This window comes from Tympanuchus pallidicinctus, unplaced genomic scaffold (genome assembly GCF_026119805.1).
Source record: "Tympanuchus pallidicinctus isolate F22 unplaced genomic scaffold, pur_lepc_1.0 scaffold1, whole genome shotgun sequence".
Lineage (NCBI taxonomy): Eukaryota > Metazoa > Chordata > Aves > Galliformes > Phasianidae > Tympanuchus > Tympanuchus pallidicinctus.
In genome coordinates, this window is record NW_026294618.1 from 29,786,047 (window position 1) to 29,798,131 (window position 12,085).

General features: G+C 35.2%; 1 protein-coding gene across 5 annotated transcripts in view; it reads right to left on the reverse strand.

Annotated features, from left to right (window-relative positions):
* COL12A1 (collagen type XII alpha 1 chain) overlaps positions 1 to 12,085 on the reverse strand; it is a 104,821-nt gene that overhangs the window by 32,287 nt on the left and 60,449 nt on the right. For all 5 annotated transcript variants that reach the window (XM_052678833.1, XM_052678854.1, XM_052678822.1 and 2 more), the window contains 14 exons: positions 11,552 to 11,694; positions 10,737 to 10,866; positions 10,032 to 10,174; positions 8,284 to 8,413; positions 7,968 to 8,087; positions 7,318 to 7,464; positions 6,379 to 6,495; positions 5,794 to 5,940; positions 5,430 to 5,504; positions 4,764 to 4,903; positions 3,424 to 3,547; positions 3,091 to 3,234; positions 970 to 1,134; positions 62 to 100 (listed from right to left, as the gene is read on the reverse strand). In XM_052678833.1, the coding sequence (XP_052534793.1) occupies positions 62 to 100; positions 970 to 1,134; positions 3,091 to 3,234; positions 3,424 to 3,547; positions 4,764 to 4,903; positions 5,430 to 5,504; positions 5,794 to 5,940; positions 6,379 to 6,495; positions 7,318 to 7,464; positions 7,968 to 8,087; positions 8,284 to 8,413; positions 10,032 to 10,174; positions 10,737 to 10,866; positions 11,552 to 11,694 (1,764 nt within the window). The remainder of the gene's footprint in view (positions 1 to 61; positions 101 to 969; positions 1,135 to 3,090; positions 3,235 to 3,423; positions 3,548 to 4,763; positions 4,904 to 5,429; positions 5,505 to 5,793; positions 5,941 to 6,378; positions 6,496 to 7,317; positions 7,465 to 7,967; positions 8,088 to 8,283; positions 8,414 to 10,031; positions 10,175 to 10,736; positions 10,867 to 11,551; positions 11,695 to 12,085) is intronic.

Here is a 12,085-nt window from a genome sequence, read left to right on the forward strand (position 1 = left end):
AAACACTGTAAAGCTGAATAAGACAAAAATGAACCTATGCAAAATATAGGCAGTTTCTTACCAGGTGAAGTATATCCTTCCAAGTAAATAAGAGGACAAGCTGAAAGAGATGAAAAAACATGTAAGTTCAAAAATATGACCCCTACCATAATATCAACATGCCTATACTTAAACAATTTTATTAGCAAAAATTCTGTACTAATATAAATTCTCAGCCAATTATTGCTACAGTTGTCACATTGTGTTCTGTTCTGCATTACATGGATTTTAAAACCTTTACTCACTACTTTTAGTTGGATGTTTCTACCATGACAAATTGTATGGGTAACAGATGAGCCCCCAAAATATTTTTAGTTTAATTCCTAAGAAGAAAGGGGCATAATGACTCAATCTTTCTGCAAATATTAGAGGCATGAGTCAGGCTGCATATTAGCTGTCAGAATCACAGAGAAAAACTGCAGATTTATATGGCTTCTAAGGAGCCAGCGGATGAAGAAGTCAGGGAGTCACAGAGTTGCACATGACAGGCTTGAGAATTTTTCTTTTTTGCCATTGAAGGATAACTCTTGAGTAAACAACTGACATTTAGTTTCAATCATTTTGAAACAGCATCACACACTTCACCCACACTCTTACAGAAGACTGGACCAAAGGTAAAGAGGCCAGTTGTGTCCCCCAGTTCATATTAGACATCATTCTACTTCTTTATAAAGAGCAGAACTTCTGACTGTTGCTTGTTTTGTTCTATCTATAATTTTGAAATGTCCGACAAGATTACACTAAATACAATAGTTACTTCCAAATTAACAACAAAAAACTTTTGCTCTCTCAAACCATGCGTAGTTATTACAAAACCTAACTTTTATATGTGAACATGTTTTTGAAGTATTGTAAAGTCATTTACAAGTATAGCAGTATATAAACAAATGCATCAGTTTGGGAAAAGGGAAAATGGTATTTTCTACTCACTTGAGGTAGCTGTCTCACACACAAAGGTGACGAGGTTATCTTGAATCTTTTCAAATGCATCAAAGTCATCAACAATAAATACATGACGTTCACTGGGCTTGCTGGCAATCTTGGCCAGCTCATTGTAATCCACATCAGCCACACCAACCACAAAGACACTGAAGCCTGTAAAAATAACATTTGTTACTTGAAACGCAGTAAAACATACATAACCATTTCTCAGATCAGTATTTCACAAACGCTATCACTGTCTTATTTATTCACTCCAGTATCCAGCCTTCATTATGACTACACGTTCTGGATATCCTTTCACACTATCAGAGCTCGTGAGAGATTAAATTGCTTTTTGCACCTTTCTCTCAAAATTTTCTCCTTTTTCCTTCATTGACTGCTGTCAAGGACAGATTCAGGATGTGATTCAGCTCATCTCCCTGGCTTGCAAACTTCAGGATAGGAGAAGCTGTTTTCTGTAGATGCCTATCTATTTCTCTCTTCAATAACTATAAAAGTACCAACACCTTAGACTAAACAATAAGTAGATGGCAAGAGTAAAATTAGAAGAACCCAGCCCATAGAATTTAATTATATCACCAGATGTAAAAGCATAATCTTTCCCTTTGTCAGGTGATTTTCCTCTTCAAATCCTTAAAATGGAGTCTCCTTGCCTTTTATACCAAGTTTTTTTTTCTGTCGTATCTTAGGCCCTTAACAGAATTATTTCTCTGACTTATCTCTTCCTTTCCCTTCGCCCACCTAATTCTCCATATGATAATTTGTCCTCTTTTTATTGTACCAGAAAACAGGAAAGAAGAAAAACTGTCCATTACACAATTTATCACTAAAAAGAAAAATTTCTCCAAAAGAAAAAAAAAAATGTAATTAACATGAAACTTCACAAAAATGTTGCTTGGAAGCTAAAGGAAGAATTAACATTTACTATAAATGATAAGCCCATTTTTATTTGCATTTTGATTTTTTTCAAAAGGAGATGGGAAATAATTGTCCCTCTGTGCTCAGTACTAATGAATCTTTGGCTGAAATACGCTGTCCAGCTTCGAACACAATATTTAAGATGTAAAGTATCTGAAGAAAATAGCTAATAAAAATGACAAGAGGTTTGGAAAGCACAATCAACAGGAGATTGAAAGAAATGGATTTGTATTTGTTTAGTCTATAAAAAAGATAGAAAGAGGAAATGACAACAGGCTTCAAGTATGAAGGCCTGTTACAGTGTACAGTTATCAATTGCTTTCCTGGTTAACTAGGGAAATGAAAAGAAGACAGCAGCTTCATTAGCCTGAAGAAATACTTAGGTTAAGTATGAGGAAAAGCTTTCCAAATATCAGCATAAGTTAAGCACTAAAGCAGATTATCCACAGGGACTGTAGAGATTTTTATGAGTAGGTTAGCCAAACATCTTTAGAAGTCATCTAGGGAGCTTATTCTTCCAGATCACAGAGGCAGACAAAATGACCACTTGTGGTTTACATGCCAGTGATTTCCATAAGGAAGCACATCTTCTTATTCAGGAAACTGCATTCCTGGTGGTTCATGCAATGAAAAGCAAGACTTTTGGGCAACTTCAGTAGAGGCTGCTGAGAGCAGTGAAAACGAGTACATGTTTAGTCACACATCTGCCACACTCAGCAGTCTAAAGCAGGAGTGCAATGTTTCTCAGCTCAAAAGGCAACGAAGAAGTCAGTTTAGCACTTAATTTCCCTGGAGCTCCTGCAGTTTGTGTCAAATAATACAAAGTTCAAAACGCCAGGCCCAGCTTAGCAAAAGCACCAGGATGGAGTACTCTCCATGATGATGCCTGGGGTCCACAGAGCAAGGAGAAAAATTAACCAAAAGTTAGCTTTATAAAATAGCATGCACGAAAAATTCCTTGCAAGCCCTGGGAAGCCATACTCCCAAAGAGGAGAGGATAGAGAAAGAAAAAGTATGTCTGGTCCTGGAAGTCTAAATTCTTTAAACAGTTCTGAGTCATTCTAATCAGAATAAATTTCTGAATCCATAAATAGTAGGTAAAGAATTCCAAGATGGTTGAAGCACCACTTATAAGTTGCGTTGGTTAACATGCTAAGGAAGTGAAATAGCTAGGTGCTGTGAGTCGCTTACCAGAGTGCTGTATGACCGTTGCTGCTTTCCTCACCTCATCCTGTGATCGACCATCTGTGACTACAACAAGTACCTTGGGAACACCTCGCCTCATGCCGCTCTCCCAAGTCAAAACCTTTTCTTTGATAAATGTTAGGGCTTTGCCTGCAAAGTGTACAACAAATGAGTCAGCCATATTATCCATTATCTATGAAGAAATTCCTTACTTTACTTTGACAGAGTGACAGTCATTCAACTAAAACAGAAAAACATAAAACCTAATCCTTTGTCCATGAAATATCAGGATAATTAGGCAATTTATCTTACAGAACTAAAATTACTGTTCAGAATTACCTGTCCGTGTGTTTCCTCCTCTGTACTGAACATTTTGAAGAGCTCCCAGAGCTTGAGCCTTGTCATCAAATGTATTCAGTTTAAACTCAGATTTTGCTTCATCGCTGTATTGCACAAATGAAACCTGGGAGGGAATGCATCATTGTGTTCAGTCACATATCTCCAGTTCAGACTCAATTGAAATATGCATTGTGGTACATTAGTAAGCATTAAATAACTGAAAAATCTTTCCCACATATGTATGATTATGCACACACATACATATTCACATAAACATATAGTGTCATAGCAGTGTACACACAACATCTTTATTTCCTTTGTGCATAAAATGTAATATGATTTTAAATATGGATGATTAAGAGATTTCTATGGAGCCAGTTTTATAACATATTCTCTCTGCTTTTGGGTAGGTATATATTGTCTAGAAAATCTCCTCCATTTATTTTTAAGAAATGCAAAAAGAACCTGGTGACAGAATGACAATGAACTTGGACATATACAAAACTGCATGTTCTCTTACTGTAAGTAGTAGAATATTATCACTGTATGTTTATTCTTAAATCACTTTTAAAATGAAATATGTATAAATTTTATGTTATTATTCATTCTGTATATCTGCAATATTATAGTATCAAACTAACTCAGTGCTGAGCAACTATCTCTATGTATACATTAGTATTTATTGAAATAAATTGCTCTTTTAAAATCAATCAATAATAATAAATTAATTATTAATAAATATCTCATTCAAAACCAGAGATTGTTGCAACTAATTCAAGAGGCATGTGACTTCCATAATTTGCTAAATGTTAGCAGTCTCTGCCTCTTGTATCAGGTCTTGTTCAGCTTTAGACTGGAGACTCACAACAATTCACAGGAAAAAAGATCACTACAATGCTCAAGAATTAAACTGTAGTAAACCTTGCAGCAAAAGAGTGGTATTTATTGAACCCTAGCAGCAATCTCATTCAGCTTCACACAAGTAGAAAAAATGAGTAATGGTTAAAGTAAGAAGGCTGACAGAAAATATCTGACAACAATAATCACCAAGGAAATCTTGGAGGTCAATTCCTCTTAGTTATTACTATGTACATTTAAAGTATTCTTGAGCTGAGAAATTAAAACACCATCCTCAGTCAACACTCAGACTGTCCTCAGAGCAGATTTCTGATAGCCAAAAGTTAATGTATAACTACTAGATTCCCTTAATATCTACAGAAAACCTCATATGCTTCATATATATTTATTCATACACACACACACTGTACAAACAACTTTAGTAACTCAGTTCCAGCCTCAGCCTCCTTCTAAAATGTACTCAATGGAAATAACTAACCTACCTGGATTCCAGCAGGATTAATCAAGTCAAAGGCTCCTACTGTATTAAAAACAAACTTTACTACTTTGTTGAAGTTATCATCACCAATACTCCAGGAAGCATCAGTCAAGAACACTATGTCTGCTTTGGCACCTCTGCATACTGAAAGACCAAGAAAAGGAACACTTGAAATATACCATTCATAGCATGATGAAATAAAGAGCATGGCTTCAAAAATTTGGAAGGCAAGTATTCAGCAAACTTCTACTACAGCCCCGTCAAATGGCAAGTGTTTTATGCTGAGCATGAAAACATTTATTAAATAGTCTCAAACAAAGTTGCAGGAAATGAAAAGCTCAATAATCAAATGCAAATGTCTGAAATGACATTTTTTTCTTAACAGCTTTTATAAAAAGTCCACTGAAGGCTACGCTGACAGATTTGCTATAGAGCTACAGAATATTTTGATTTTTTTCCCCAGTCTATGTATTCACCTTTCCATTCTAATCCAGGAAATTTCAGAGTCTGGTAAAACAAATGGAAGCAACTAAGAAATTGATCACAAACTTCAGACCCTAAATTGCTGTGCTAGCTTTAAATCTATTTAAACTTATGAAAAATATAATTAAACCCTAAGGCAGCACACCAACAATGTAAAAATATTATATAGATCTACAAATAAACATACCATCCCGAGCTGGAGGGATTGTGGGAGGTGGAGGAGGCGTAGGCGGTGGAGTTGGTGCCTCTGTAGGTTTGAGGACTGAAATAAAATAAAATAAAATAATTTTTGGCTCAATACAAATTATTTCATTTAAGGAAAACTCTAGATCATGTGTTATATTACCACAGAAAAATTCATATCTTTTCTCACTAAATTTTCTAGTATTACAAAACTTCCCTCAAACTTCAGTTGACATTACACTGACAGGAAAGAGGAAAAACCACTTAAAAGAAGTATTGAAAGACATCTAGAAACAAGGCAAGCTCTATCACTGAAACAAGACAAGTTCTGTATTCAAAACTTAAGGTTCATAATATCTATTACTTACCCGTATGTTCCCTCACAGAGACTGGAGGTCCCTCAAGGTTAGGGGTCTGAACAAAGACAGTTGCATTGTATTCTGTGTCTGGTGAGAGGCCAGTAAAACAATGGCTTGTTTCTGATCCACGTACTGTAATTTCCTGCCCTCTGGATCCTGTAAAAACAAAGACCAATGGAATGAAAATTAAAACCCACTATTCCCTTTTAATGTGTGTACAAGTGTAGAAATTAGAGACTTTTTGAGAGGAAGTTAGGTTAGCAGTCTTATTCTTGTCCCATAAAAACCTTCTAGACTAAGATTAAGACTAAGATTAAGCTCTGATTATGAACCCTGGAGCATTCAAGAAAGGTGCAACACTCCAGTGTGCATGTAAAACTGCAGTAACCAGCAAATCTCCACTGATGAAAGTTAACTTGACAATAAGCAGTAGTTCACTTAGCAGCTTTTTCACCACCACAGCATATGTGCAGACCTGCAAAGTTCAATCAAATGCAGCATGACTGACAGTAGAGGCTTTCCTCCATCCCAAGTACGTGGTCCCAACACCAAAACAAGAAAGCTATGTTTTAGAAAGTGCAAAAATTCTCTTACCATCAGCTGGGTTCAGCTTTAGTCTGTAGGAAGTTGCTGACCGGTGAGCTGACCATCGGATACAGAAAGTATCCCAGCCAATTTTGTAAGTTGTTAGGTCAGTGACGTTCAAGTATACTGTGAGCAGAGAGACAAAAATTGCTCTTTGGAAAGCAGTACACCACAAATGTTAAAAGAGCTACATCACACTTAAATATTTATTAGCAGTGTTGCTCCAGAACTCTTTTTTAGTTTTTTTGTTTGCTTGTTTGTTTTTTTAGGATTTACAGAAGGAAAGAGCAGTTCCAGTCCAATTTCTTCATATTATCATATGCCCACAGGTACTGGCCTAGTAGTTTACAAACACCCAAAGTCTGATAACCTTCTCATCTTGGGAAACAGCCCATTTTATCATTTTTCATGTAAGTAGAGTTCTTTACTCCACTTAAAATTTCAACATATCAGAATCTGACTCATACATGGCAGTATGAAAAAAACGAACGTAGTCAACAAAACTCAGGATAATTGATTCATGTTAACTGAAGAAACTTTAAGAAGCTTTTTAACTGAGGGCATTGGCGAAATTATCTCCTTTTGAAAATGTGAAGTTTGAGTTCCTGGACTTCCCTGTGAAATAGCAAGAAGTCTAAACCTGCTTAGCATGGTTAAATTTTGTAGTATCCTGGATATAATTACAGACTGAATCCAACTACAGCCAATAAAATTTGAGGAAGCAAACTAGAAAATTTTACATTTTCAAATCATTACTTAAATTATATTTCCATTACTGTTCTGAAGCATAGTGTTTCTAGGAACTACATCATGGCCAAGTGTCAACTATTCCCTGTGAGAGGACATTCAAATCTTCTAACAACTAGCCAAGAAATACTGTCTTCATCAACATGATCTCAGATCAGTATATGTATCTAGCATGACTACAATAAAATTCTTTTGACTTACATGTAGTGCCTTGATCTGTCAAAGGTATGCTCATTCCAGAGTCATACTGGGCATAAACATTCACGTCATAAGTAGTGCTGGGAGACAGATTATGCAAGGTGTAGGATGTCACTTCTCCCACAAAAACCTCCATGGGTTCATTTGAACCTTGAATTGAAAGGAAGCATCAAGAAAATGCAGAGAGAAAGATTCATGATAAGTGAGCTACAAAATTACCTGGCTCCTTTTACATTTCATTAAGCATTAATTTCATTTTCTTCAGCAAAATATGTATTTACGAAATGTGAATCTTATAACCTCTCCAATACTCATATATACCAGTTCACATTCTCAAAATTACAAGTGGTTCAAAAGAGAGAAAAACCAAGTTTGGTTTTTCAAGTCACTTCATCTATCACTGGTTATATTCTGTAGTAAACATCAACACAGTTCAGTCTATTTAAATGACTGTATGAAACATTGTACTTGGTAGTTCTTCTTATAAAATACTGATAACAAGACCTAAGCTTTTATCAAAATGAATTAATAAAGGAAAATAAATAAATCTTTTAACACAAACATTTCCTAATACATATGATTTCTATTCTGATCTCTCATTATCTACTCCCTATTTTGAAAGTGCTTTACTCAGAATGAATGAGTTTTCTTACCCACAGGCTTGTATACAATTTTATAGCCAAGAACAGGGGATGGTGAAGGATCCCAAGAAACTCTGAATCGTGTATACCATTCATCAGTTATATATATATTTTGAGGAGGAAGCAGGCCAACTGAAAACAAAGAAAAACATTGCAATTTAATGACGAGTGACTGGTTTTGAGCCTCTAGAAACTTACATTGTAACTCTGTAAGGAAATCACCACATCAGAGAAACTATAAACATAATGACACTTCAACAATGTTGGAGTGCTCAGGAAATTTATACCTTACATTTTTAAAAGAATATTTTATATTAAAACAAATTACCAGTTCTTCCATTTCCAGTCAACTGTCCACCATCTCCATCTTCATACACAGCCACAACAGTTATTTTATATGGTGTATCTGATTGCAATGGTTGTAGTATGACATTATTTCTTATGCCAGGAACTGTTGTCTGCAACATATAAAAGAAACATGCAAACAAACTCATACTATTGTAACCGATCAGTTATGACAGTAGCTAGAACTAAAAATTTGTCTATTTTTCGTGTTCACTGTATATAAAGTTGTACAGGATATTTTAAGAGTTATAGCCTATGAACAATTACTAGTACTTTTTATTTAAAACTATAAAGCATTGTGACCAACATAAAAATATAAATCAAATTGACCCTTCAGTTCCTACCCTTACAAGTGACATGGCTTAGTTATGGGACTCAGCAGGTCAGGTTGATGGTTAAACTGATTATCTTGAATATCTTTTCCAATTTAAAGGATTCTATGACTCTATAATTAGACTGAGGTGCTGCGTTTCCTCCCCCAGATTTCAGCACTGTTTCCTTACAGAAAGGAAAAGTCAGACTGATGTGTTTAGAGATGCAAAAAGAGAAGAAAGTGCTCCTAAAACAAGGAGGGAAGACAAATCCAGTCACACTACTCATTAGTTTCAGTTCTAACTTATCATTATCCTCATGGATACAATTTTTTTTAGGAGCAACAACAGCTGGTCTGAGAAAGAAGCTCTGAATATTCAGCAGTGTAAAAATTTGCTCATGCAACCCCCAATCTCTTCAACTTCCTGGTACAGATGTGAGCTTCCGCTTCATTCTAATCAAAAGGTAGGCATAATCCAAAAAGTGACTCTGCTCCACAAAATAGCCATAAAGCACTGGAACTACAGACACTGACTTACATAATAGCATGTCTCAATCAACATCTTCTGTTATTACTTGAAAGAGAATTCAGCTGTTCAAGATTTACTATTTTTACAAATAAAATGACCAATATATTTTGCAGAGAAGATACATATTCAAAGTTAGTTGTGTTCTGAATAACAAGTCCCATAGTGAATTTTCTACTAGTGATTTTCAACATCCTTTGTATAATATATAAACAGGTAGAGCATTTAGATAGATTTTAAACAGCACTCTCTACACTACATTTTAGCTGATGGCAGTCAGAAGGAATTCCATCATTTACCTTCATACAATCTGTGTTTGCCTTTGTTATTAACGCTCAGAGAATTTTATACATACCAGATTAACCCATGCTATCATTAAGCTGCAGGAAATTAAACACAAACACAATTCATGCTGAACTTTACCAAAGTAAGTTAGATGCTGAATCAAAGTTACCACTGCATTCTTATTAAACCTTGTCAATGCTTTTTCAATTTATAAAATTCAGACTTATGTTTATTCTGTATCTTAGAACACTGACTTCATAATGAATAGAGTACAAAATAACAGACGGCTATTCATTGTAGAACACTAATTGAACTCAGTGTCAGGAAACAGGCTTTGCTCAGAATTCTCTGATTAAGGATGTGACTTACATCTTCAACATTTTTTACACAAAAGTTCATTAAACTGAGTTCATTAAACTGTATATTTTTCTTCATTTTTGTGAAAAAGAAAAAAAACTGTCCAAACAGTGGCTTTTCAGCATTACCAACAATGACCAAAGAACCCACAGATGTCCAAAGTGCACTACAAGTAAAACAGGTATTTTTCTGTAGCCTAAACAATCAACTGAGAAAATCTTGGTGCTCATAAAAGAATTACAGCACTTACATATTCATCAATAGGATCTCCTACAGTGGGTGAATAAATGATTCTGTATTGCTGAACTGGCCCATCAGCATGGTCCCACTGTACAGAAAGGCTGTTTGTTGTCTCATCGAACACTCTCAGATTCCTTGGTCCACTGCGAGGCACTAAGAAAAGAAATACAGAAGGTATAATGATGGCCTGTCACATCAACACGTCTTAGAAGAACTTAGATCCCTTTTGCTTTATTTCTGGAATTAATTTGAAACAATCCGAGCACAAGCAAGTTAAGTTGTCACACAGAGGTTGTGGTGTTTAGGTTTCTTCAGCAAAACAACATTTAGAAGGTTGATGTGTACAATTTTTGAGTAAAATGCAGAACTCAAAGCACATTTTTTTTCCTATTCATCTCAATGTGTTACTTTTCTTCAGGAAGATAAATTGATATTTAACTGTAATCACATTTTAGAGAACAATTTTTAAATTCTTAAACATATATATTCAAATAAGTCTTCTTTCCCAAGTGAAAATGAATTTAGTGATTATGCATGCATCCCAGCTTCCATGCAATATACCAAAAAGCCCCCTTCCAGGGAGGCCTACAATTGCTTCAGCCATAATTCAGATCCATTTATCTGAGTTGCACTGAATGGTTTACACAACTTGTGATTTTACAAATTTCTCACACATTAATCTTGACTTAGATCTCACAAAAGTGCTGCCTCTTACATGTTCTTCCCTGCGCTTGGCTTGGATTTCCTTCTCCATCTGCATACAGAGCTATAACATTTATTGAGTAAGCAGTGTCAGGAGTTAAGCGTTCCAGCATCACATCACGAGTGTTGGCTGGTACCACAATCTGAAACAGAAACAGAAAGCACCTCCATTAAAAATGTTCAAATTATACTATATCCCTTAAGATGAGCAATTTAAACGAAAAATAGAAAAATCAGGAACTGCTTATTTTTCAAGAAGAACAACAGAAGTCTAAAATAACCAAATAACATTGATAAAAATTCAAGAGCAGAGCGCGTACTACAGGATAAAAAAAAAAAAAAAAGGATAAATGCTTAAGGAACACTCATTCTGCAGATGGGAGGGGAGTTTGTTAGGTACTAACAGGTATTAATTGACAGGTTCCTACTCACGTGAAGTAATACACTGTTACACTATACAGAAACAGAATAGTAAAATTGAGCTTCCACTTTCATTATTAAAAATTTTCTAATAAATATTTGCTGTTTCTTTCTGACTTTACCAAATATAGGTTATGTCTTAACTCATCATTACCTGCAGTAAAACAAAAGATACTCAATTCTCAGTTTTAAGTGGGAGAATCTTATTTCTCATTTATTTCATTTTCCCAAAGCAGGCTTTCATTTACAATATAGTAAATTCTGTAGGCACACTCATTTCCACAGGGACCCTGCTAAGCAGGGAGTTGTCCTAAATTCAGTAGCTTATTGTTGTTTTTCAAAACTTATTGAAGGAAGCAGTATCTTCTGCACACTTTCAAAGAATAGTATAAAAAGTAGATTACTTACAGATTCTGATGGTCTTGGGCCAGACAGTGGAGAGTAATTAACTCTGTATTGCTGTACCGGACCTGGAGCAGGCTCCCATCGGACATTCATGCTGTTTGGTGTGGGATTGTAAACTTGAATATTTCTTGGTGTTCCTCTCTCCACTAGACCAAGGATAATTAAAATTAAGTTTTACAGGCCTCCTTACACACATTCTAGTTCTACTTTAATTTCAACCATGCTCAAAATAAGCTGAGAAGTGTATCAACTCAAGACATTATTCATTTTACCCTAATATCTGTGAATCTAAGAATCTTAGTTATTAGTCTTTACAAGCAACAACAACAAGTCTTTACAAGCTGCCAAGCAACAGGGCAGCTACTGGCACTAGAATTAAAATGTTCCTGTCGTATATAAGTAAACTATAAGATAGCTTTACAACATAAGAGCTGAGGTTGCAAGTGATAAATGAACTGAAAGATTCCATTCAAATAAACAAAGAAAACATATCAGTTACAGAGGTAAAACCATAAACTATGCATGTAAACAGAATTT